General features: G+C 39.0%; 1 protein-coding gene across 3 annotated transcripts in view; it reads left to right on the plus strand.

The window, feature by feature from the left end:
- PLCB1 (phospholipase C beta 1) overlaps nt 1–25,228 on the plus strand; it is a 359,203-nt gene that overhangs the window by 216,353 nt on the left and 117,622 nt on the right. For all 3 annotated transcript variants that reach the window (XM_072331035.1, XM_072331034.1, XM_072331036.1), the window contains 5 exons: nt 135–188; nt 768–843; nt 6,218–6,318; nt 7,745–7,911; nt 24,234–24,380. In XM_072331035.1, the coding sequence (XP_072187136.1) occupies nt 135–188; nt 768–843; nt 6,218–6,318; nt 7,745–7,911; nt 24,234–24,380 (545 nt within the window). The remainder of the gene's footprint in view (nt 1–134; nt 189–767; nt 844–6,217; nt 6,319–7,744; nt 7,912–24,233; nt 24,381–25,228) is intronic.

The raw sequence follows: 25,228 nt of genomic DNA on the forward strand, positions 1-25,228 counted from the left end.
GTATCCCAGCAGATTTTCATGTTGGCAAAAGACTTGATTAGAACTTAACACTTAATCACAGCAAAAGTGTTGAGGTACATTAAAAAGTAAGAATAAAATTGTAATAATAAAACAGCATGCTTTTATCCCCGCAGCTACACAAAGCTTAAACTGCAGGTGACTCCAGAAGGACGCATTCCTCTGAAGAAGTAAGTGTTGCTGTCCTTCCTTATCATGTAGTTGTATTTAATCTTTGATTATGAATAAACATCAGGCATGAACGTGTGATCCTTATGTTTAGAATAATCTGTCTACAGCATGTGTTTTGATGTACCCCAAGGAAAGAGTGGGCAGTGCTTCTCGGGATGATTCTGTCCATCTACCTTTTGGACATAGATTGCCCTTGTGATTTTTGAGCAAGATGTGTAGCTTCTCTGCTCTTGTTCCATTTGTGACTACCTTTTTAAAAAGCCTAACATCATTTCTTTAGCTCATAGACATGTGAGGATAAATGTACTCAAACTGTGTATCACTGAGGCAATGTTATGAAGAGAGTTGTGCTGATTTTCTCAAGTAACTATCCTCTGTAACAGGGGCATGTGTGGGGTAGAATTAAACTCATGGTGGGCACCATTAATCTCACTTGTGTTACTGAACAGCCTGCTAATGGAAGTAAATGGCTAAAGACATGATAAACCGGGAAGCAGCATCCAGCCTTTATGTCACGTGGGTCATCAAGGCATGTCTTAAAGCTAATTAATTCCTTCTTGTTTGTTTTCATTTTGCAGCATATACCGCTTGTTTTCTGCTGACAGAAAACGTGTAGAGACGGCATTAGAAGCTTGTAATCTTCCATCTTCCAGGGTAAGCATCTGAATTTATTCCTAACCTGACATAGTTTTGTATTTGTATTCAGTGGTGTTTACTCTCTGTTGAGTATGATTTGACTGAGACTGATATGCTTCACTGGATTAGCTCCTGTATGGGTCCTCAACAGTGGAACTGTTTTTCCCACAGTATACTGTTATCCATTTGAATGTTGGAGTATGTCTGATTTGAAATTGTCTGTGAACCAGGAGTGCCTGGAAGAAGCACAAATGGATTAAAGGAAAAGCCAGAAGGTTGTGTGATCTGCCCTGGAGAAATCCTATAAGAATGTTTTAAGCATCAGTAACGAGCATGCAGTTTTCCAGGTGCAACCTGAGAGCATTTTTTTTTACCTTGCCATGAAGATAATGGTGTAATCTGTTTCCTTGTCACAAAAAAGACAATTCAAACTCATCTATTTAAACTTAAATAAGAGATGTAAGGCATAAATATTGAACTGATGTGGTGTCAAAGCTGTTAATGCTGTGGGGATGTCTCATTGTATGCTGCTCAGCTGGGAACATTTGCAGGTTGGTACTTCACCCTTAAGAAGGCTTCTTCAAGCAGAGTGAAATCAAGTGAGTGATTCTAGTTAATGCTAGAGTCTAGTTAATTCTAGTTAATGACATCCTTAGCCTTTCCTCCCAGGTGAGGATTCTCCTTCAACAAGCTTCTTGCAGAATTATTCCTACTTACTAAGTCTAAGACATGGGACAGAACCAGTGTGTAGCAGAGGAGTGCCTGCATCTCCTTATTTCTCCCTCTTGTAGAAAGCACTGTTTATTCAACCTATGTTTCCCTAGTGGTGCTACAGAAATGCAGTTGTGCAAAATCTTCACAGGCCAAACCTCAGATACCACTTGCCACTGAGACCTTCCTTCATAGATTTCAGAGTATTCATGTGAAAGATTACAGCAACCTTAGCTGAAGGAAAGTGCTTTAAATATTGCAGTATAAGATAGGTGTTTCACTAGTTGAAAATGTTATGAGGTTTGAAACATGAAAAGATGTATTTTCAAGATAGATTTTCATTTAATTGTTGGCAAACAATTTTTTTTAGTAAGATATGCAAGAAGTCAGTGAAGCGCTGCTTTCAGAATCAGTTGATTTATTGCTTCTATGTGCACGATGCCAGGAAAGATGAAAAATAATTTCTTATTTCTGACTGCAAAAAAAATCTAAACATCTCTGGAGCCCTTGAAAAAACGGCAGTCTTTTTCTGCTTCTTATTTAAGCAGTCAGTTTTATATAGACATTGCTGGATACTTGTTGCTGGGATACCATCATGAAAATGTATTCATAGTGTAAGGTAGATCCTTTCTTTGTTTGGGACAAAAGAGATACATGCTTCATGAAACCAAAAAAACTGTGTTGATTGCCTTGGAAAAAATGTTTTAGAAGCTAAGCTATCATAAAGAAGGAATCTCTGCATCTCATAGAGATAATGAAGTAGAAGAAACCAGTGCTTCATCTACAGCTCCTTTCTTGTTCCTTCTTTTCCTGTTCCTGTTTGTTTGATCAAATACATTTCTTAGCTTCATGTTACAGCTTTTCTGCTCTTCTAACTATGGGACAGTTGTGGTTCCTGTAGAGACTTGAAAACATGGGACTCCAGGCAGCAGGCAGGATGTGAATGTAAGAGTTTTCCTCAATGAAATTGGACCAAATTTTTCAGAATATTCATGAAAGTGTCTCAAGAAGATTAAACTGATGATTTTAGTTTTGTCTGTTTTTGTGGGTTTTGGTTTTTGGGGTTTTTTTTTTGTTTTGTTTTTTAATTCGTACCTGGTGAACAACCCTCTAGAGATTTTCTCTTCAATTTTCCTACAAAAACATACTTCTAATTCCTTAGGGAAGATGTAGAGGTTGTTAACCCCGAGTTATATCTTGCTGCATCTCTCAGAACATGTGGGCGATGGAAAATTAAATTCACAGTCATTAGTAAGAAGATGCCAAATCATCACCCGATAGTGTTGCACCTTCCTGATTCATAGCTTTAGGGCTGGGATGGTCCTTCATGTATTTCATGTGATGACCATAAAACAGCCCATGCTACGCTGCTGGTGAAGTCACACAAACGTCAGCACATGCTGGCCCCTCTCTAGCAAATTCTCTCAGTACAGGCTTGCCAAGTGACTTTGTGTGACAGCATAGGCAATATATTTTGTGGGAGAGGAGGAAGAATTCTCATTGCTTGGAAGATCACCAAGCACCAGTAGGTGAAAAGCGCCAGATGAACTCCCCCAAAGAGCCTAAAATGAACTCTGTATTTCATATATAAGGACCTTACAACAGGGGCTGGTTCTCCATAGCACTGAGACTCTGTCCCTGGTTCACATTTATAGCTTTTGAGGAATTGTATTTTAGTTGCCTCTTTGGTTGTGAAGGCTGGTTTTTGCACTGCAGTTAATGTAGAGGTTCACAGTGAAACACCAGCAAACTTGACTGTTTACACAAAATAAGACAAGCAACAGTCGAATCCTATCTGTGCAAATAATCTGAATTAGTTGTTGTGCTGCCAAATATAAAATAGAAAGGATATAGATGTTATAAAAACAGAAGGGTTACCAGGCAAATCATAAATCAACAGTGCTTGAAATTAGAAGAGAGTCTTAATCACAAAATAAAATTGCATACCAGTATTTCACAAAGCCAGAATTGAGAGATGCTCTAGTGTGTAACTGAAAGACTGTGATTCGGTCTCAAAAAAGAAATTAGCACATAAGGTGTGTGGGTGGTTCCAGTGAGATGTGAATGGTTCAGACCAGAATGACGAATGGGGCAATGTATGTTAATTGCTTTTGGCAGGCAGAATTTTGGAACCCAAGCAGAGTTGTCAAAAGTTGTGCCTGGGGTGGTGAATGCTTACAAGGCTTTTCCCTCCCCTCTGAATCTTTGTAGCCCACAAACTGTGTTATTGGTAGGAAGTAATCATTAGAAGAGTCTATATTTATGGCTGAAGGCTTGGAGTTGTGTTGGCTTTCCTCTTTGTAGACAGGCATTTGTAGATACATGTTTGGAAAATGAGGTGTATTTTCTTATCTAGAGCTAAAAGAGAAGTAAAAGCCTAGATCTCAGGTTATAAGAAAAGAACTACCTCTGCCTGAAGGAACCTTCCGAAACCCCCCTTGAACCACATGGTTGGGCACTGCTGATCTGTCCAGGATGGCTCTGAGGCAGTTGACTTCGATGATCAAGATACAACGATGATCATGATACAAGTTATTACCTGAAATGTTCCAGCTGAGTGAAGGGAAACAGGGGTTTTCACTGATCCTGAATGAGTGCTTCTGTGAGCTAAAAAGTTAGCAATGGAGAAAACCACCATTGTCATGACATAATACTAGGAAAAATCTTTGGTTTTACAAAGTAATCTGGAAATTACTGCTTTTCTCTTTGTGATGACCCAGTAGCCAACATGTGGGTAAGCTCTTAAAGCTGACCGTGGTATGTGCCGTATAGGTGCTGGGGACATTTCTGCTAGCTCCTGTTTTTCCTGCTTCTCATTTAGAATCCCGCACTGGTGAAACTGCTGCTTACAGGCTGTGCTTGCACAAACAAGTCAGTCCCAAAACTGGGATTTGTCCATCACTGCCCATCATGCTGCTGCCTCTACTGACGTGTACATCACACTGAACTCCAGGACGTCGGCTGTGCAGGTGTTCACTCTGTGCCCTTCTGAGTCAGGGAGAAGGTCCTACAGGCTTTGCTTGTTTAAGCAGGTGTAGCAGCTACCTGTGTAGTCTGCCAAACTACGGAAGGAGTAGCAGTGTGAGTTCTGCTGCCTTTCTTTTGCCATGAGCTGAATGTGAAGCCTGGGGATGGCTGACAGGGGGAGCAGGGAGCTGCCCAGTGTCTATGTGAACGCAATCATGGTACCAGACCCACCTGGGGCTCTCCGGATTTTGTAGATGAAAGGAGAGATTAAGTGACGCCCGCAGCTGTTTTTTGTTTTTTTATTCTTTCCTTTTAACTTAAAGCAGGAAAAGTATTGCAGTATTTCCTTCCTTCTACCAAAGGCTTGAATTGACACTTCTGGTTCCCTTGGCAACTGCATTAAACAGGCGGAATAAATAAAAGCAGCGATTGCTTCCATCAGCAGCTTGCTCCCAACACAAGTCGGCTCAACAGCATTTATAAGCAAACATCTTTGTGTTCAAATTAAAATTTTCTTCCTCCGGTCCATCAGATTCAGGCATTATTTTGGAGCCATGGAGAGGTTCACGTGCTTCCAGATGTGACATTTCAAAGCTTCTGATAAAGTTTGCTTGGATGGAAGGAATTGAGAATCAGATTTTCTGTACGTGCATTCCACAATATTTGTGGTTCCGTTTCTCTTATTTCCTTACAAGATTTCCTCTCCATGAAGTGCAGACTGCTGTGCCATTTTCCTCTCAGTGCACTGATGCAACGGCAGAAGCCAGTGGGCATATCGTTATTGTTCTGCACCAACAAAACAGCTCAGACCATCCTTGGGGTCTTCTTTTATTTCCCAGCCTCTCTAAAAAAGCAGTCCATGCTGTCTTCTGCACTAAGTGTGGAGCTTTAAGACAGCGCATACAAGGAGGAAGAGAACTTTTGAGTTTGCATGGGACTGTTCCATTTCAAAACTCCTGTCCTTTAAGAACAGTTGTTCTATTTCTTTCAGAGAAAAGCCATCAGGTATAATGGGGATGATGAAAGTATCTAGAAGTTAGACTAAATGTAAATTGTCCTTAGCTATAGAAAATGCGAGAGAAAGTGCTGGTGTGTAGTTTAAAGCATTTCTATCAATTTCTGTAATAACAAACAATATGATTGCCTGATCAGCTGCCCTCAGTGGTTGGGGCAAAGAGGTAGGGAAAAGCTACGGTGCACGAGGACGTTTCAGTAGTATCTTGAACGTGTACCTTCAGGAAGGAAAAGGAAATATTTTTGCTGCTATCAGAGATCAAGATTGTCAATTATGACTCAGTGGCCCAGTTTGTTACCCGGTTCTGTGAAAGCTTTGGGAAAACAAGTATAGTGTACTGCCATTTTCCTCACCTAAGAACACTGGCCAGCGCCCTGGGATTTTGTTATCTATAGATAACACATTTACACTGGGAGATGTCCTTTCTTTTCTCTTCATAGGTGCACTGGGAAAGAAAGAACTTTGTGTTATGGAAAGAAGATGGATAATTTTCTTCTTTTTTTTTTTTTTTTTTTTTTAATTAATATACTTCTTAAGCTGCTCTGTTTTTCACAGGAATTTCCTATTATGCAAAACTTATGCTTCTCTAAGTTGCAGGAATGATACCAAAAGAAGGGCAGTAGTAAGTGATCTGTTTACAGAAAGAAATGTATAAAAATGTCGTTTCATTCTTTCACTATTTTTTTTTCCATTTCACAGAATGATTCAATCCCTCAAGATGACTTCACGCCCGACGTGTACAGAGTGTTCTTAAACAACCTCTGCCCTCGACCTGAAATCGACCACATCTTTTCTGAGTTGTAAGAGAAGACACTCATTTATTTATTTTTTTTCCCCTTCGCTGATTTTCTGGGATAGAGGTGGTAGTGAAGTTGGTTATTTAGTCCGTAGCATTGACTACCAAGAACAGATTTCAGTGTCAAGCAAGAATAGTGTTTAACGTAGGATCAAAGTTTCCTCTTGTCCCAAGCTTTTGCCTCCATTTATAATTGCCAGAATTGACTCCTTAGATCCTACGCGAGCTTAACTGCCAGGTCTCTCATTTTGCAGTTTGGATGAAGATAGTTTAGGCTTCTGTGAAAATAAAGGAAGAGTAATAAGCAGTGAAAAGATGTAATGGGCATGAGAATGCATTTAACCACTCCCAAAAGCTTAATTAGGAGTAGGAGGAAAAGCAGTAACTTTTAGGATTTGTGCAACTAAAACTGCTGCCATGAAATTAAATTATCAGCCATCTACAACTGAGTCCATGCATTCGGTTACAAGCTATAAAGCTTGTGTTAAATTATTCCAAGATGTTTCTGGCCCTTGGAGCAAGTCATTGTGCTTCCCAGTTTTAGCAGAGCCTGATCAATGGAATCAGAACATGGAGCAATATGAAAGCAATTTCTGAAATACATCACAAGGCCACCAAAACAATTACTGACAATATCTTTGCAACATGTGTTCCCTTACACCTCTCTGTGCTTATTTCCTTTAAGGCTGAGGTATTAGAATAACTCAGCCATGACCTAATTTGCTTCCATTGACTTCCCTTTGATTTCTTGCAGAGCAGAACTAGGCCAGTCCAGAGTGCTGTGGAAAATCCTAAGCACCTGGCAATGGGCCTTCATAGATTTTCATCTGGGTACTAATTGTACCAAAACTCTACTCTTTCTACTAACTCTAAATAGACATCTTTTCCTTACTTTGCAGTGTCCTTAGGTTTTTTTGTTGTTGTTTTTTACTTTTTCATTCTTGCAGGTTTATAAAACAAGCAAATACCGGAATAATTAAGATAATTAAGTCAGGGCCGCTGTTTTTCAGCAGTAAAACCAAATAGTTAGGCCAGGAGTTGCAGTGGAGTGTTATGGTGAGCTCACGACTGAATTCCAGATCATCCCTTTTACTTTCTCAAATTACTTTGTTCCAGGAATTCAGAGGAATGAAAAGCTTTTAGCATTGCTCTAATTCATGCCATTGATGTCAATAATGCTGAATGCTTTTAAAAGTTGTGCTCCTAGATATTTAATGAAGAATGTCTGTCATTAAATACTGGCAAAGTAAACTAGTCTGAAGACCCAGTGGAACATTGATTTATTTTATTTATTATTATTATTATTATTATTATTTTTTATTGTATGATTGTTTGAATTTTGTTTGTTTCCCTGGGAAATTATAAGACATTGAACAAGATTTCAAAGAATCATGTTTTAATTGCTTTGCTTTTGCTTTAATTTTCTCTAGTGGTGCCAAGAGTAAACCGTACCTTACTGTCGATCAGATGATGGAATTTATAAATCTTAAGCAACGCGATCCACGATTAAATGAAATCCTTTATCCACCATTAAAACAGGAACAAGTTCAACAACTGATTGAGAAATATGAACCCAACAGTAACCTGGCAAAGAAAGGTCAGTGGTTTTTCTTTTCTCACTGTGCTCAGTTTCTGATTTGAAACAGTATAATGCAGTACATGCTAGAGCAAAATTTCGTTCAGAATCCAGTTGTGTTTCCAACTATCTGCTGCTGAATCATACAAGCCTGTGAGACATCGTGTGGTTAATTTTTAAATGTATTTAGTTGGAATCAATTTAGAGAGGATGGTCTGGTTTTGGTATTTATTTTTCTGTATGTGTAATTGATAGTTCAGAACAGTTGTTTTGGTATGCAGACTTCAGCAGAAACCTGAATACTGTCACAGCGACCCAAACAAGAAATTTATAGAAGCAACTGATAGCATCAAAATTAAGATGATGATGTCTACTCCCGTGTTTTCCTATAAAGTGTGCCATAGTCACAGAAAATGCCCTTTTGAAAATCTCAGGTGCTGTCTAGGTAGTGACTGGGACTGTTGTCAAATAGAAAGAACTGCATACATCTCTGCAGATTTTTGTTACAAGTATAAAAATAGCATTGAATTTGTCTGCCTCCCATTTTATTCCAATCCACATGTCCCGATGATTACCCCAGCTTCTAATGTATTAATAACTTAGAAGTTCTAGTGGTGTGGGAATATCCTGAAAAGCAGATCTGTATAAAAATACTGTTTCAGTTCAAAGATTTCAGACCCATCCTTGCTAGCTGCTAAGCATTCTCCTTTGAAGAATCAGGGTCAAAACAGCATCAAAGAGATGAAGTCTTTGAATCCTTGGTTAAATAAAACTGTCAAGGCAGGATCCTGTCAGTAGCTTTTTATAAATAGAATTTTTTCTTCTACTATTAGAAGGAGTTTTGACAGAATATTGACTGCAGCTTCTGGCCCAAGGTAATTATGTGAAGGCTGTTCGGACTATAGCAGAGTCCATAGTTAGAATTACAGTGTTAGTCAAAATTTACAGCGTCTTTGTAGTCTAAGCTTCCTCAAGTGCTACAACTGATCCTACCTGTTTTATTCTTTTATTCCCAGGGTGGGATCCCTGTACTTCCCAGTCTATGCTTCTCTGCAGTACAGATTCGGACAGCTGAGAGAGGCCATTGCTTATCTTGCACCTTGAGTGCTTTTGCAGCCCTCTCAATCCCCCATGCAGATTGCAGGCTGGTGTTAGGCTAGCATGGAAATAAACAGGTGCACACAGAAATAGAATATGGCGTTTAATATAGAGAGAAGGAGGTAATTCAGCTGATGTCTGTAAATTTGTGTGAGTCTTTTGTACGTTATTACACCTCCCCAAACCTGACCTGAATGAGGGCGTCTCTCAGGCAGTAGAGCAGATTTCAGCTGACCCTGATGCAAGTTCTAGGAGGCTGCATGTGGTCATCCTGAGGGTCTTGATACAGTCATCAACATTATCTGAAAGCAAAACACTTGTGATTTTTCTCATAAGGCTTCTTATTTCTTTAGTCCACACAATTTTGGTGTTTTGATGGAGAGCTAACTCCTGTTTCTTTGTCATGCTTACACAACCCTGTCTTTTGATGTCAGTGAGAATACTGGCACAGGATGAAAACACCGTGACTTTCTTTGTCATCCATGCAAATATTAGAATATTGCTCTGTGCTGATCTTGTTTCACATCGGCTGCAAGGAAATCTGTATATAAAAAAATCATTCTTATTACCTAAATATTGTCACTTCATATAAGCCAAATTAAAGATTTATTAGAAGAAAGTGTGCTAACAGAATGCATAAGTCACAGTGAAACCTCCTTCTGACTAGCAATAAGGAGTGAGCATGAAACAAACCTCATAACAAAGTGTGTTAGGATGGTATTTGCCAGCATTCTCCAAGTAGGATTCGTGGGACTCTTACAGTTTACCCTAATTCACATTGGTGCACGCACTTGGTGTAGGCACCTACTCTTCTACAGATGCCTCCCTCTATGTGTATGATTTATCAGTTCTCTCAGAAAAGCCTGAATTAATAAAGGGAAAGTCAAGTCAGAAAGTTCATTTATTTTGTATTTGTTTTGTCTTCAAACTCATGCAATGATGTCTTGCAAACTCTCAGAAGACTGGCACAACCTGTCATCCATCTCAGCATTTCAGATACCACCTCTTCCTATGCATCCTGCTGTCAGCTGAGCTGTGGCAACTGGCGTGTTCTGTTAATCATGCCCCAGTGCAGATCTTAAGCATATTGTCTTAAAATTAAAGGAAATGGCTAATTGGGAGCAGCGTGGGGACACAATATTTTCAATACTTTGGCTCCTAGTTGGGAATGCAGTTCACTGTATATTAAGTGAATTGTAGTTATATACTCAATCCTAAAATTTGTGCGTGGAATAATTGCCAACAAATGCTGCGTGCCTGTAAAGTGTCACCAAAATATAACAGTGCATATTGAAAATCATGTTAGAACCTTTTAATACAATGCTTTGTGTCACGAAGGCCTGTTCAAAGGCTGAATTGCAGATACTGAAGACTGAAGCAACATTTCAGAGATGTATTCCCTATACTCACTTGGACTATTGAGATGTTATTTTCTGTTGACTTGAAGATACTCAAACTATAGTCATGTGTGGCCCAGTACTGTACACCCATGACCTTGTTGACCTCAACTTCCCACCTCTGCTGCTTAGATATTGTTCTGTTTTTTGTACTATCTTAATTAAGTGCCCTTATTTGCTGGGGCCAAAGTCAGTGGAGAGGTAGGGGAAGAAGCAAGATGTTTGGAATGGCCCCAGTACTGTCAGTTAAAATAACTAGAGTGGGTAGAAATCTTACTGGAATAAGCAGCCAAAATTTGTAAGAAGATAGCAAAAACCTTCATCCAGCATAGTTCTCTCTTAAAGCAAAACCCAGCAGCTCTACGAACAGAAAGTAACTTAAGGTAATTTCCACATAATCCACTGCTTTACTATTTGTTCCTGACAAATCTGGTGGCCCTCTATGATAGAATCATGGCACTGGTGGACAAAGGAAGTGCAACTGATGTCATCTATCTGGACTTCTACAGGATCTTTGCTTTGCACCACATTCTTACCTTGCAGTTGGAAAGATACAGATTTTAAGTGTGGCTATAAACTAAAAGAAGGGAGATCTAGGTTAGATGTTAGGAGGAAATACTCAGAGGCTGGTGAGGCACTGACGCTGGCTCTTAGAAGTTTTGGATGCCCCATCCCTGGAGGCATTCAAGGCCAGGTTGAATGGGACCCTGGGCAGCCTGATCTGGTGGCAGTGCCCACTGCATGGAGGTTGGAACTGGATGGTTTTTTTTAGTTTCCTTCCTACCCTTGCTATTCCATTATTTTAAGAGGTCCCAACTAAGTAGCCCCTCCAGACAAATGTGGTATACCAAGAAGCAAAGAACAGCATGGGAAAGATGCAGCAGGGCACACATGCAGAGGTAATGGTATGACAGAATTACATGATAAGCAGCAGCATGGGGAACCAAGTAATGGGTGGCCTGAGGATGACTTCATCATGTTGTACCAGACCAACGCAATTAAATATAAGGACTTTTGGAGCAGGGAATAGTACGTTTTGCAGAGTTTAGGTTCAAGAAGCAGGCCAGAATATCTGACATTGCAGTATATGTGTTTGTTGTTTCCTGGCAATGAAAAACAACTCCATAAAAATAAATCACAGAGAAGGTCCAGAACAGAGGAAAATAGCTGTAATTTAAACCATTTCTTGTGAGTAATGAATGATTTAAAGTACTTTGTGGTGATAGAGACTATAAAGGCTTGTTTGCAAACACTGGGTGATATAAATTGCCAGCCTTCACTCCAGTTAAATCCCTTTTTCTTCAATTTGTTCTGGAGTTTGCACCTTCACACTTGCTCAACGTGTGTGTTTGTGTGCCTGTAAAATCAAATGTCTATGAGCGTATTGGATAAGGGCCTTAGGTTGCACCATTGTGATAAAAAATGGCTCCTTGTGTTTCTGCATGCCGCAAATACATTTGTAATATTGTATATGGAATGTGATTGAGCTTTTGAAACATCAGCAGATACATGGGCTTGACATCTACATAAGTTAAGCATAAGAAGTGGTATTTTACCGTAGTTGCAGCAAGCTGTTGTGATTAATATTTTGTTCCATGTAGTGAAGATTATTGTACTATGTAAAGCACATTTCCTTATCAGGTGGAGGCAGAAGGAAGTTCCTGGTACTGCTGAGCAGTTTCTTGCTGTCAGCAAAAACACTCTGTGTGGTTGTTAGGCTTGGTTAAGTAGCATTTTGTAATTTGGCATTTTCAGGTTACGAAGCATTTTCATTGGGTAGATGGCATAACTACTAAATTGGTTTCCTTTTCAAGTTACCGTACTGATAAAGGGTCGAGTATTAATAAATCAGCTGCCAAACTGTTGGTTGGGAATTCCCTTATTTGCTTTTACTTTCAAGAAGGCGTGTATAGAAGTAAATTTTTTTCAGGATCTTTCTATGCTATGGGTAGGAGAAAGCACATGGATGCTGAATTTCAGGTATCTCTGCTTGAGGTGTCCAAGCTCTCAGGAGTGATGGCCCTTGATTCCAAACTCTAAGCATAGAAGACTAAGTGTTATATCCACAGTGATGAGTACAAGAGAAATAATTGCTAGTGAATGGAGTAATGAAACAGCTGAAATCATTCCATAGCAGTAAGATTTGCTACCAACCATCCTATTTGGTGGGAGCAAGAAAACATCATAAGTTATTAATAGCTATTATTTTAGAGTGTTTTTATTGGTAGAGATCGTCTGGACTGTAGTATAAGCTTTAAAAATAGTCTGGAGGGGCTTTGGAGATTTTCCTGACCAATGGATCTGTACACTGGCTTGAACTGATTAGGGGCATTTTTGAGATAAGTAGATATTATGTTGTAAATATGCGTTTGTTTAAATTCTGTCTTTGCCTGTTTTATTTTAAAGTGCCAGACGTTTAGACCTGCAGAAGGAAAGACCTTTAGAAGTGGATCTCCAGATTTTCCATACTGCACCTATTCATAAATCTTGCCTGCCCATATTGTTTAGGCATGTATTTAGGAAGATTCTAAGGCAGCTGGTTTTGTGACTCCCTTTGAATTTCAGTATTAATTCTATTTCTTTAGTGCACATTTATTGACAGTTGTGCTGTTGTTTCTTTGTTTTCTTTGACAGTGAAGTAAATTAAGCAATTAACATTAGATTAAGATGCATTTAATTTTATGCAGCATTTACTACATGTGTTTTCCTGCCTTAAAAACAGGCAGTATTTGCTTCAGGACAAATGTGTTTTTCCTTCCTTAAACATCAATACATTTTAAGCATTTTGGTCCCACTACATTAAATTCACCTTTTAGTAACTGCTTTAACTGCTTAAGAATAATTACACATCGGAGTTCTTTCAGAGGCAGAAGGGGGTCATTCCCTAGGCAACAGATTGTAATGTCAAAAACAAGTACTGTGCAATTGTGGCTGCACTTCTAAGACATCCTTCATAATATTTAAAGCATAAATTCTGATGTATAAACCATTCTGTCAAATGGTGGAGCTTTCTGGCACTGAAACATTTGTAGAAAGTGTTCCAAACCCTTCAGCCTTCTCACTGCAACACTGGATATTAAGAATATTTATCAAAAAGCCCATTAACTTTGGGATTTATAGCGCTTTCCAGCATTCCAATTTTCAAGAGGATTGCACTCAGCATTGTTTCTCATTTTTAAATGGCAACAAAACGGTAGATCCCAATCACAAATTATTACTGTTTCAGAAGTGTAAGCCACACAAACTCATAGCCTATACCATACAAAAGTCATAGCCCATCCCGTGTTATCCGCTACAAGTGTCATTACATAGTTTGCTAGAAAGCCTTTTAATATTGTGTTTAAACATCTATCTATCTATCTATCCATCTATCTATATGCGGCAAATGTTGGTGTGAATGATGTATCACAAAAAATAAGTTCCTGGAAATTATAAAAATTAGCCAGTAAAATGTGCTCCTTTCCTGTATTGTGCTTCCTTTTAAGGTTTTGGGTTTTTTTGTTTTTTGGTGTTTTTTGTTGTTGTTGTTGCTGTTGTTGTTCTTGAGTTATTAATGAAGTTGTGAAAGTCATACCTTGCAACCTCAAATTGAAATATCTTCTAGAATGTTAAATCCTCAATCATGATATCCTGTAACACCCTTTTTGCATCCACTTTGCAGATAAAGTACTTTATTTTCCTAACTTGACGGTATAACATGAAATTAAACAGTGATGCAAAGTGGTAATAATGGATTTTGCAACAGTGAACAATAACACAGCAGTATTTGGCTTAGTAAAAAGTGCTACAGTTTTTACCTTTTCTTCTTCGATTGCATTTTAAAAGTGTAGGACCTGCTGTGGATCTGAGATGTAGCTGCTTATGCATGGAGTTATTTTTTGCTATTGCCCTAGAATTAATGATAGCATTCATAAAAAAAATATGTTTAGGATTCTAGGGAGTGAACGTCTCCTAATCTTCTGTATGTGCTGTGGACAATTTGAAAGAAAAATAAGCTTTGCAGAAATGCATTTTGGGACTGATATCTGGTACCAGGAATAGCTGCACTGATGTCAGTGAAACTGTGACAGATGTCAAATGGACAGACATATTGTGGAATTCATATCTTCAGAGCTGCAGAGCATAAATTGGTCATGTTGACTTACGTTCAGTAGTTAGAGCACAACTGTGTCAGTCTGTGAGCTGCCTGTAGTAAATTCTGTCCAGGAAATGGGCCCCAGGATGAAGCCTACAGGCGGTCCCCTACATCCTAAGACTGAAAATGGCTGAAAGAGCCTGGAAACCAACACAAGAGTAGGTCTTGGGGTATATGTGGGGCTGCATAATTCCCTTCATCTTTTGCTCAGGAGTAGGAAAAGAGAATCTTACATCAGTATTGCTTTTCAGGGGTGTCTGGAGAAACATTTTGCTGCTGCTGCTGCATGTCTGCATTGTGTTTGACTCGGCCTCAGACTATCAGAGCCCATAAATAGAAAACTTACTCTCAAAGTTACACAGCCTTTTTTTTTTCCTTTCCCTCGTTGCTGTGCCATTGCCTCTTTCATGGAACAGAGGGAGGTATTCATTCTCTTAGCATTAGGGATTTATTATTTGAAGATGAATATCAGATAAAGTTTACTTCTGAAAAAAATGAAACAGCATAGACTTGAGTGCTGAAGGAAACAAGCATAGATAAACTTTGAATAAATATTTTGGGTCTTGCCTCTTCACTGTGATGTCTACTAAGGCTGTGCTTTGAAGCTGCAAAGGGCCCATAAGGACAAATGGAATATGAACTGCTGTGATCCAGTTGGTAAAATGTAGAACTGGTGACAGAAAAGCACAGTATTTTTGGCTCTGCCAAAGATGAGCTCAAGGACATTTGCCCATTCCCTTTCATGTGCTGTTTGTTTTTTTGCCTCATCCTTTTGTTGACTTGGATAAATTGTCAGTTTTTTTCCTTGAGAAGCAAACAACAGTCCCTGAGTTTTTCTGTATGGTTGGTAGCTGTCATAGCAGGGCTGTTAACATAGTTTGAGTGTGTGCTACTATAATTCAGTGACCGTGTGAGGAAGTTCCCTTGTAACCTCAGATGTAATCATCTCCTTTAACAGCATTCTTTAGCTGGAATATGACTGTTGCCCATAAATACATCAGGGTAACACTGGGGAGGCAGAAAGAAGTGGTAAGCTGAGACAATGTTGGCATAAGAACACAGAGGTATCAAGTGGCCTTGAATAAATTTAAACTGGAAAATAGGAGAAGTTTCCTAACATTATGGTTCTGGCACAGAGTACCAGAGGTAGTAGTGGTAGTGAGAACAGAAAAACAACAATAACAACAACTACCACCACAAGAGCTCAATTTGTTCATGAAAGGGATTGTATAAAGCAGTTAATGCAATGCGTGCAACTGAAGGACTGAGTTTAAGGAACAGACAAGAAAGTCCTTTCTAAGGGGCTGAAGTCCTTGTTTTTTTTTTTTGTTTTGTTTTTTTTTTTGTTTTTTTTTTTGTTTGTTTGTTTTTGTTTTTTTTTTTCAGTTTATGTGAACTGGCTTTGTACAACCATGCCTTTATTCTTTCCCATTTTTTCTTAATATTAAATCTCTTCTACAACTGGTGGAGTTTCTGGAACTAAAAATAGTACCTGTTATGAAGGCTTTTCCAAGCATATTTTCACACCTATAGAATGCTCACACTCTTCTCTCTTCCCATTATGCTGCAGAACAGCCTTTTTGGCAAGTGCAGCAATAGTTTATGTAGAGAAATATCACTTCAGAGAAAAAAGATCCATAGATTTAGATGTATTTTAATTGGAAGTAAAGCCACCATTTAAAGTTATTACATCTTATAGGGTCACTACAAGGCATTCTGCAGATCATATTTTCCAGAGGTCTGGGAAGGCAGTGATATGTTCCAGTAGTCGCCTTCATTCAGATTGTGAGGAATAACTGTAGTGTTCCTGGATTGATGGTATTTTTATCTGACTTTATTTTTTTTTTATTCATCTAGTTCCCTGACTGTCAGAGAAATCTGCCATGTCAGGGAGTGTTAGGAGAGGTGCAGCCAGGCTCCACCCCTTGTAGTAGCACAGCTGAATTACCTTCACCTGTGCTCCCGCAGCTGACTCATTGCTTGCCTCAGGTGGTCAATCAGAGGTTCAGACCGTGATCAACATTTCTCATACAAATGACAAACATTTCTGATTCAAACATTTAATTCTGCTTTACTTGTTTTACTTTTACTCTGCAAAATATTCTAGATCTCACTGTGCTTGGACATGTGATATTTCTGCATGGATTCACTGATACTGAGCAAACTTTTTATGTATACTATTTAAGCACAACATGTTTACCAGCTAGCATTTTCTCTCTCTGCTTTTCATTCAGTAAACATTTATTTTGGGTATTATTGTATGTGAGATGCTATTTTCTATTTATATTCCATTTTTCCTGTATCCTAACACAGTATCTGCTGCAAATAAATGCATTTCCGTACTCTCTATCCTCTCTGCTTTTTGGGATGATGGATTTGTAGGCATATTCAGCTCTGCATTTTCAATTGTTGTTTTTTAGAATTATTAACTACCATTTTGCATGTTCTGGTTTGATTTCATTCCCATTTACCTGGTTTGTCACAGCTTTATCATCTTGTTTGGATATCAGCTCCCAGAGAACTGTCTGTTCTTCAAACATTTAGTTATTAATTCTACTTTTTCAGATAATGAAAGACTGTATGAAGCTAGACCTATTGCCAGTCAGCGTGGCAGACTCTGAACTTCTTTCAAGCAGTTCAGCTTTCAGATTCAAAGAAACTCTGATCTTCTAATCTGACCCCAGTTTACTTTGCAGATTATTATTTTTTTTTTTTTTTCCAATTAGGAATAATTTGAATTTAGAAACTCTATTAAATGCTTCACTAACATTCACATACAGCAATTAAAATGTATTGCTCTTCCTCCCCTTAGTATTTGATTAAACTGTTTGACTGGTACTGTGAATATTTTGCCTTGTTGATCGCTGAGAAAATTGCTAACATGGAGGAGATACTGTCTTCCTCTGCTTGTTGTGTATAGATGATGGTTGGTATGTAGACGATAGGGAGTATCTGCAAATCTGAATCAGAGAACTGAAAGTCTTTTCTGTTCCAAGTGAAGTAGAGCAGCATTGACTTTCCTGGGCTGCAGTAATAAAATTGTAGGGTTCAGGCATTTTCTGTCTGGGCTGACCTTGTACCATATTCTCTTGTTGTAATGACTTTGCAGTTAAAAGGGTGTTACTTAGTGAGCTCCTGTCCAGCCCTAGTTTACAAAGTTCTGTGCAGACTGAAATTCCAGTTACACCATAGGAATGTTACAATAACAAGTGTGTTTTTAAAGCTGAGCAGGTTTCAACATCACTTCCAAAAGCTCAAATACTGCAAGTGTTATCAGAATGACTGGCACATCGTGCCCCACACTGTGAATTTTATGTGAGTTCATTGTTGTGAACTTCTCTGCTTGCATGCAAGCCTAGGAGGTTTATAGTAACTGAAGTGTGGCCAGTGGCAAGAGGTGTATCAAGGGCATAGGCATCCTTCTTTATACCGTGCATGAGAATTTTAATATCTAATGAGCTGTAAAATGTGATATAATTCCCAGCTGAACATATTGTGCAGCTCTCTCACAAAATTGTCAAGTACCTTTTGTACCTGGTGGATTTTGATCTTTGAGTTGATAGGACTTGCTCAGTGGTGTTTACTGTAAATGTAATTAATTTTACAGATTGCATTGAAACAGACTTAATTTCTCTATTAGACACAATGCCACACTAATTTTGCTGCTGAGTAGAAGATATGAGGTGTCAGTTAATTGCTTTTTTTCCCTTTTTTACTTGTTTTCTATTTTACTTTAAGAAAATCTTTTGGCAGAATTGAACCTCCCAGTTTCGTTATAACTGAGTGAAGAACAGCATAAGCATAAACAAATGGAAGGCCCTATAACATTTACTGGTATCTGAAAAAATAGGTTAAAGATCCATGCAGCCAAGCCTGCTGACTCCTTACAAGGAAAGGGACATTTTAATTGTCATACAAAAACATCCACAGTTGTGAAGGGACAAAAAAAGGCTGATTTTAAAATTGTGTGACTGAAGTGCAAACAAGAATAAGAAAATGTGCTGTATTTTCTCCTCTCTGTTACTGTCTCTTGCTGTCCTGCTCTGTCACAAAACATTACCCAAAGGACGGAAATGCTTCTGGGGACAGACCTGAGCATACTGCAGGTCAGGGGAAAATCAAGTAGCAATCAAGTAGCTGTGTGAATAGCTTACCTGCTGAAATATGGGGGACAAGACAAAGTTTAAGGGTTGAGAAGTTTGCTGGATTAGCTTCACTTTTACATTTCTTCCAGACAGACTGCTTCACTACTGGAGTTTTATCCTATGCTTCTGCAGAAGGCACTGACCCAATGAAAAAGCTTCGTGTAGAATCTTAACCTTGCTTTGAACCTCTCATCCCTTTATTTTATGCTTGGGAGGGTGCTGCAGGTGTTGAGTGAGCAGGGCTTTGTTTACATTTTCTAGTTGCTGACCTGGCAAGCTCCCAAGGATCCACAGGCATTTACACATCCAGAACAGTATGCTGGTCATGCTGGCACACTGGAGAGATTGGGAAAGCAGGAAATTTTCAGATTACCTGTCTCGTTAAAACAAAGATTGTTGTGTCAAAAGCAGCTGGTATTTTTGGCAGTCCTGGAGACCGCATGAGAACAGTTTTACGTGCAAATGTTATCAATGTCTAGGATGGCATGGGAAACTGCAAAATGTTCTACCCCTGCAAAAGAACCACCACAGGCCCTGATGTGAGGTTCTCTAATCCTAGTCAAAGAGGATCACAAAGAACCATACAACACCACAGTAAGTCTTCAGATAGAGAAGTCTTTGAGAAGCATGTTCACAAAGCATGGCATGTCCTATCAACCAGTTTAATTGCCAGGCTAGAACTCCCATTTCCTAACAAATTTACAAGCACCATCTCCCAGGAATGGGAAGATTCCAGGAATCATAAGCTGGAGAAGCAAGTAGTTACATTGTTAATAAAGTCTTGCGGAATACTCAGAGCTTTCCACTATGTTTATAGTCTTTTTTCCCTTGTCACCATTTTGAAGCAATCAGATGGAGCTAGAGATGCAGAAAAAGATCAAGCTGCTGCACAAACACTTCACATGTTTCACTTAATGAAGCTGATCACAGCCTGGGAAATTCAGTAGTGTCTGTCAGCAGCCCTGTTAAATATATTATCCTTCGCTAGGAAATCACTTCTCTTTTCTATCAAATTTTGCTGAAAAAAATAGGAAGTTTAGTTGACTTCCCTTGACTGTGAATTTGGTGAATTATCTCTGCACTGATTTCACAGCCAAGCATGTTGTCTGGAGCTATTCAAGATGTGTTGCGGAACGTCTTGCTCAGGCTGCTTCAAGTTTGTTGCAGGTGAAACAGTGAGCATGGGGACATCCCTAAAGTCTCCTGTATGGGCTTCCTCTCCTTTACTGTGATGGAATGGGGTTTGAAGACAGCTGGCAGGTCAACAAAGTTCACAACAAATGAATGGCAGATGAGTTCAGCTTCTAAACATTTATAGTGAAGGGGAGAAGGTAACTGTAAGTAAAGGATGTTGTGGCACGTGCAACTGATGTGCAAGCAGCATTGAAATCCACAATGCAGAAAAGCAAAGCAAGAATAACCCAGGACCCATGCAGAGTAGGAGTCAACATCATGTTCTTTCAGCAGCTTCCTTCTCATTTGGGGAAGAGGTTTTGTAAGGCATTAAAACTCACAAACGTGAAGAGAGGAATGGAAAAACATTTTCAGAGCTTCCAGAATCTCTAGCTCTTTTAAGTTATTGTTCAGATTCATTTCTGTAGTTATGTAAGTGTTGACATAATTTAAAGATGAATGTTGAGGTAGTTACATATGGTAACTGCTGAGTCACAGCCTGAACCACTGATTGAGCACCTGGGGAAAGGACCCAGGCAGCCCTGGGAGCACAGGTGAAGGCAGTTCAGCTGTATGACCAGAAGAGTTGGATCCTGGCCATGGGTTTCCCTGTGAAGGGAGCTGGGGTTGCTCCCTGCAGGCTTCTGCTGATTCTGGCTGCTTCCAGAAGATTCCAGTGACCACAAGCAGGGCCGAGCCCCTCACCAACATCTCCAGTGCCTCTGTGAAAGGAGGCTTTAAAATGGGCAAAATTCTGCATATCTGCAAAGACTGTGGTGAGAAAAGTGCAAAAAGGAGCCCTATGAGCCCTGAGGGGAAGGGGTGCTGCAGGCCTTGGGGCAGGCACTGTCTGGTGGCCCCCAAGAGACCCCACCAGAGAATGTGGGTATCTCTTCCATCTGCAGGGAGCAGAGGAGTCAGGCTGGAGCCATCTCTACTCCCAGTTCCTTGTGCCACTTCAGGGTGTGAGAGAGGATTTGGGAATGAAGCCAAACCAGGGAAAAGAGGGTGGGGGGAGGAGTTTTAGTTTTTGTTGTTGCTTCTAACTATCCTACTCTAGTTTTTATTACTGAAAATACCATGAGTCTCCCACAAGGTGAATCAGTTTTATCCATGGCAGTAGTTGGTGAGTTATATCCCCTCTCTTTGTTTTCACTCACAAGCTTTTTTGTATTTTAATCTTATTTTCACTCCTCTTCGACATCCTTTTGAGAAGGGGAATGGAGGACAGGCCTGGTGGGCAGCTGGCAGCCATCCAAGACCAGTGATTCTGAATTAAAGCATTTGGTGATTAAGGGAAGCATCATGAGGTGTGCGGCACCGGGGTTGTGCACATGACAAGTAGATGGGTGTTGGTGTGATTTTTTTTTTCCTTAGAACAGAAATATATTTAGCAGAAGGAGATCCAGTGGCACTGGGAGAAAAGGTGTTGAATGTATAAATCGGGCACCACAGGAAAAAGGAGTAATTTCTAAGTTTGTGCTTTGTGAATATTTTAATGAAGCGTTACTGAGTGACCCTATAGCAAAACTCTAATTAATCAGATAAATTACAGAATTAACCTCATTGAACCTCATTAAGAACTCGTGGGCCTACTTCTCCAACTTGTCCATGTCCCTTGGGATGGCATCCTTTCCTTCTGTCATAGAGGCTGCACTTCTGAGCTTGGTGCCCTCAGTGAAGTTGAGGGTGCGCTCAGTTGCACTGTCTGCTGAAGCTGACAGTAGTATATCAACACTGGTGATCTGCCCCCGTTCTGGTAAGTGACATCAGGACAAATTTTAAAAGGCATCATTGAATGAAAAATGGCAAGCCATTTAACTCTACAATTTTAAACATATAAAGCACATCAAATATTTAAGAGTTGCTCTGAAGGCCTAGAGTTTAGATGACTGTAAGGCAATTCATATGTGTGGTGAAAATAAGAGCAGAGAAATGAGTCTGTCTTTTCCATGCATCTTATCCTTTTGTGTGTCTTTACTTAATTTTTATATCTAATCACACCATGAAGTCTTTGTAATATGTATCTGAAGATAAAGGGTGACAGGTGTCACTGGAAGAAACGATTACAGATTATTTTTTCTTGGTAATGTCTGAGGTAAATTTGTAACATGCTTACAAACAACAAAGAACAAATCGTACCAATAAATTGAGGCTATTTCGTTTCTGATGACTTTCCACTGAGAATCATCCTCGCTGTATTTAGCCTCAGAATATCATTGACATTGGTCACAAACAATCTACTCTTTAATATCTGGGATACAAAGTCTCTTTGACATCTGCCATCTCTGTTCCACAGTCAAACTCTCACTGGTGCAATATTGATTGAACTTGCAAATTGGATCGTTTTATGAAATGCATACTGCTTAATTATGATGCGGGAAATAACATTCTGCCACCAGAAGCTCAGATAACTATGCAGCTCAAAAAGTATGTAATTATACTTGTGAATAGTATTTGCTGTGCTTTATGTTAATACCAATGGAAATGCAGGCCCTCAGCCTTGCTTCCTTTTATTCCACAGGCACCCAGACTTGAAGAGATTTTGCAGTCCTCACTTAATCTGCAAGTTTACCTTGGCATATTGTCCACTAATTTACCTTTAGCTTCAGTTCTCTATTTGTAAAACAGGGATTGCAAGAACATGAGTTATTCAGGTGTACTCTTGAGTATTAGAAGCAGAGATCGCTTTGAGATGTTTGAATGCCATCTCTGTGAGCTAACATGAGCTTCTGTACAGTGAAAAGAAGCTTTTATTTCTTGATGGTGTGTGATTATGATGCCACTGGGTTGGGTTTTTTGGAGGAATAATATCTATAAAAACCACAGTGTTTCATTTTAGCCTGAAAAAGGAATGACAGAGCAAAACAACATAGATATACTGAAGTTGATTCTCTTTGAGCTGTTTAAAACATCAGAAGTTGCAAATTGTTGGAATATAGCAGCTATCCTGGATTTTAATTCAAGCTAACTCCATGATGGCAGTTGATACTGTTTACGCTCACTATGTCTCTCTTGTAGACTCTGGCAGCACATTGGTTGCTCATAAATCTTTGTTCCATTGAAAACAATGGGGGAGGTGGGGGGGCTGATTTTCTCCATCTTAAATTTTTTCTTGTAAAATTAAAGTATATAGACCTCTGTCTGTGGATAATCAATTACACTATAACAATGCAACTGTGGAGTCTGGCCAGACTGCACTCAGACTAGTCTTAAAATAGTGGGTGGACTTTGTTTTTCTTTCCAACCATCTTACGATTGTCATAAAAATGAATGGTAATTGTATTGTTCTGTATTATCACTGCATTTCTTGTCATATGAATAGGTTCATTTAGCTACTATCTTGAATTGTGATGAAAATGAACTGAATTTGAGCTTAAGTCTTTTCCTCTCTGATCAAGAGCCAAATCCCAAAGTACAAGTACAGATTCTATTTAGAAGCTTTATGTACTATATTTGCATCATGTGATTACAAGCTTTACAGAAATGACTCCAGATTACCTGTTGCTTTTCATACGTGAAAGAAAATGTTTGTAAATTAATCAGTTCTACAGATAAAAGAGAGTTGATGCTGAAGGAGAAAGTAACATAACTTTCCTAGGAGTAGAACTGAGCTGTTCCATTTTCAATGCCATAGACAGTTGACTAAAGATTTTTTGCTCAGATACTATGCTGTACTGCTTTGGGGTAGAGGCAAGGGGTAAGAGTCACTGTTAGAAGCTGTCGGTCATGTATCTTTGGAGAGTCTTGAGGCAGCTACAGAAGTTCTCTTCTACTGTAGGAAGTAACTGAATTAACTGAAGCTAAAAGCTAAGTAAATCTGCATGTGAAACCCAAACAAAATTACGGAAATATCAGGTAAATAAGAATGTCTCAGATTGCTTCAGTGTAATGCTGATAATTACAGATTACTGTTTTTTTTATTCTAAATGTACAAGTCAGCACTAACCCTACAATAGTAGGAGATTTAAGGAACAAAGATTAGTTTCCACTTGAGAAGTAGTTAACCTGTTTCAGTGAGGGGTTCTGTTTGCTTATTTATTGATTTCTTTCATCAGGGATGCTTTCTTTGCTTCCCAGAATACCTTCTTCCCTCATAAGCAGTGGTTTATTTTCTCAAACTGTGTAGCAGTTTGTAACTCCTAATTTCCTGTGCATTTGATTGTCACTGATTATGAAAGGATTGTTCTTTGGTACAGGTAAAGAGATGTGCATAGCATGTAACTGATATGGCTGAAACTTAGATCATTCTAAGAAAAAAAATATAAATTAATAACTACATAAAGACCAGTCTGTTGCATCATCGTGTAAGTGTATTTTGGCCAGTGATATCTGTCTGTTGTAAAATCTGTACTTGAAAGTAATAGGTGCTTTCCCTTTATCTGTTTCTCTCAGGACAGATATCAGTGGATGGATTTATGCGATATCTGAGTGGAGAAGAAAACGGCGTTGTTCCACCTGAGAAACTGGATCTAAATGAAGATATGTCTCAACCACTGTCACACTATTTCATCAATTCCTCACACAACACCTACCTCACAGGTACATTGTTTGAGAGATCTGATTTCTTCTCCTACAAGAATTCATAGTATAGTTGTCTTGATACCATAAAGAACAGTAAAAGTAACACTGGTAGGTGATGCAATGCTTAGTTTTCAAGGAAGCAAGGGTAACAATTAGAATTTGTTTTTCTAGCTGCTCCAACTCATACATCAAATATATCTTCATTAACAGGTGAGCAGCAGTTCTGTTGTTTAGATATGTCTGAAGGCTAATAAGGTTCCTGGAAAGTTTCCTTCTGCTCTGATAGGATTCCAAGAACAGGTTCTTATTTAAGAAGGAGAGGCAATGTGCTTTCTGTGTCTACCAAGAATAGCCAAACAGGTATAAAAAAATCGTTGTGAAACATCTCTGTAGCTAATAAATTGACCCTGAACATTAAATCGCACAGTCTTGTGAGTTCAGTGAAATTTGCTTTGATTCAGAGATTGGAGAGGTCCCAACATGGCATGTAGCTTTCTCACAGCCAGTTCATATCTGCAAGGATTGGGAATCTGGTTGTTGACTACTTATCTAATGTCTGAGCTGAGATTTTTAAGTATCGTCATTACCACTGATAGCCAGTGCCATACTACAGATATCAGAGTTGGTCAGGGCAGTCGTGTTCTAAAGGTCTAGAAGTGACGAAGCCAATGAACAAATAATTTTGGATGGAAAATCGTTATTAGTCCAATCCCTTCTAAATTTGTAATTGCAACATGGACGACCTAACAGTTATTTTAGCAGAAGGTTCCCCTTCAAATTATAACATTCTATGAATTAGAACCCTGAAACTGTTCAAATTCCATTTGATTTTTATGTGAAAGTCTTCAGGTTGTCTCAAAAGTGCA

Source organism: Excalfactoria chinensis, chromosome 3, assembly GCF_039878825.1.
Source record: "Excalfactoria chinensis isolate bCotChi1 chromosome 3, bCotChi1.hap2, whole genome shotgun sequence".
Classification (NCBI taxonomy): domain Eukaryota; kingdom Metazoa; phylum Chordata; class Aves; order Galliformes; family Phasianidae; genus Excalfactoria; species Excalfactoria chinensis.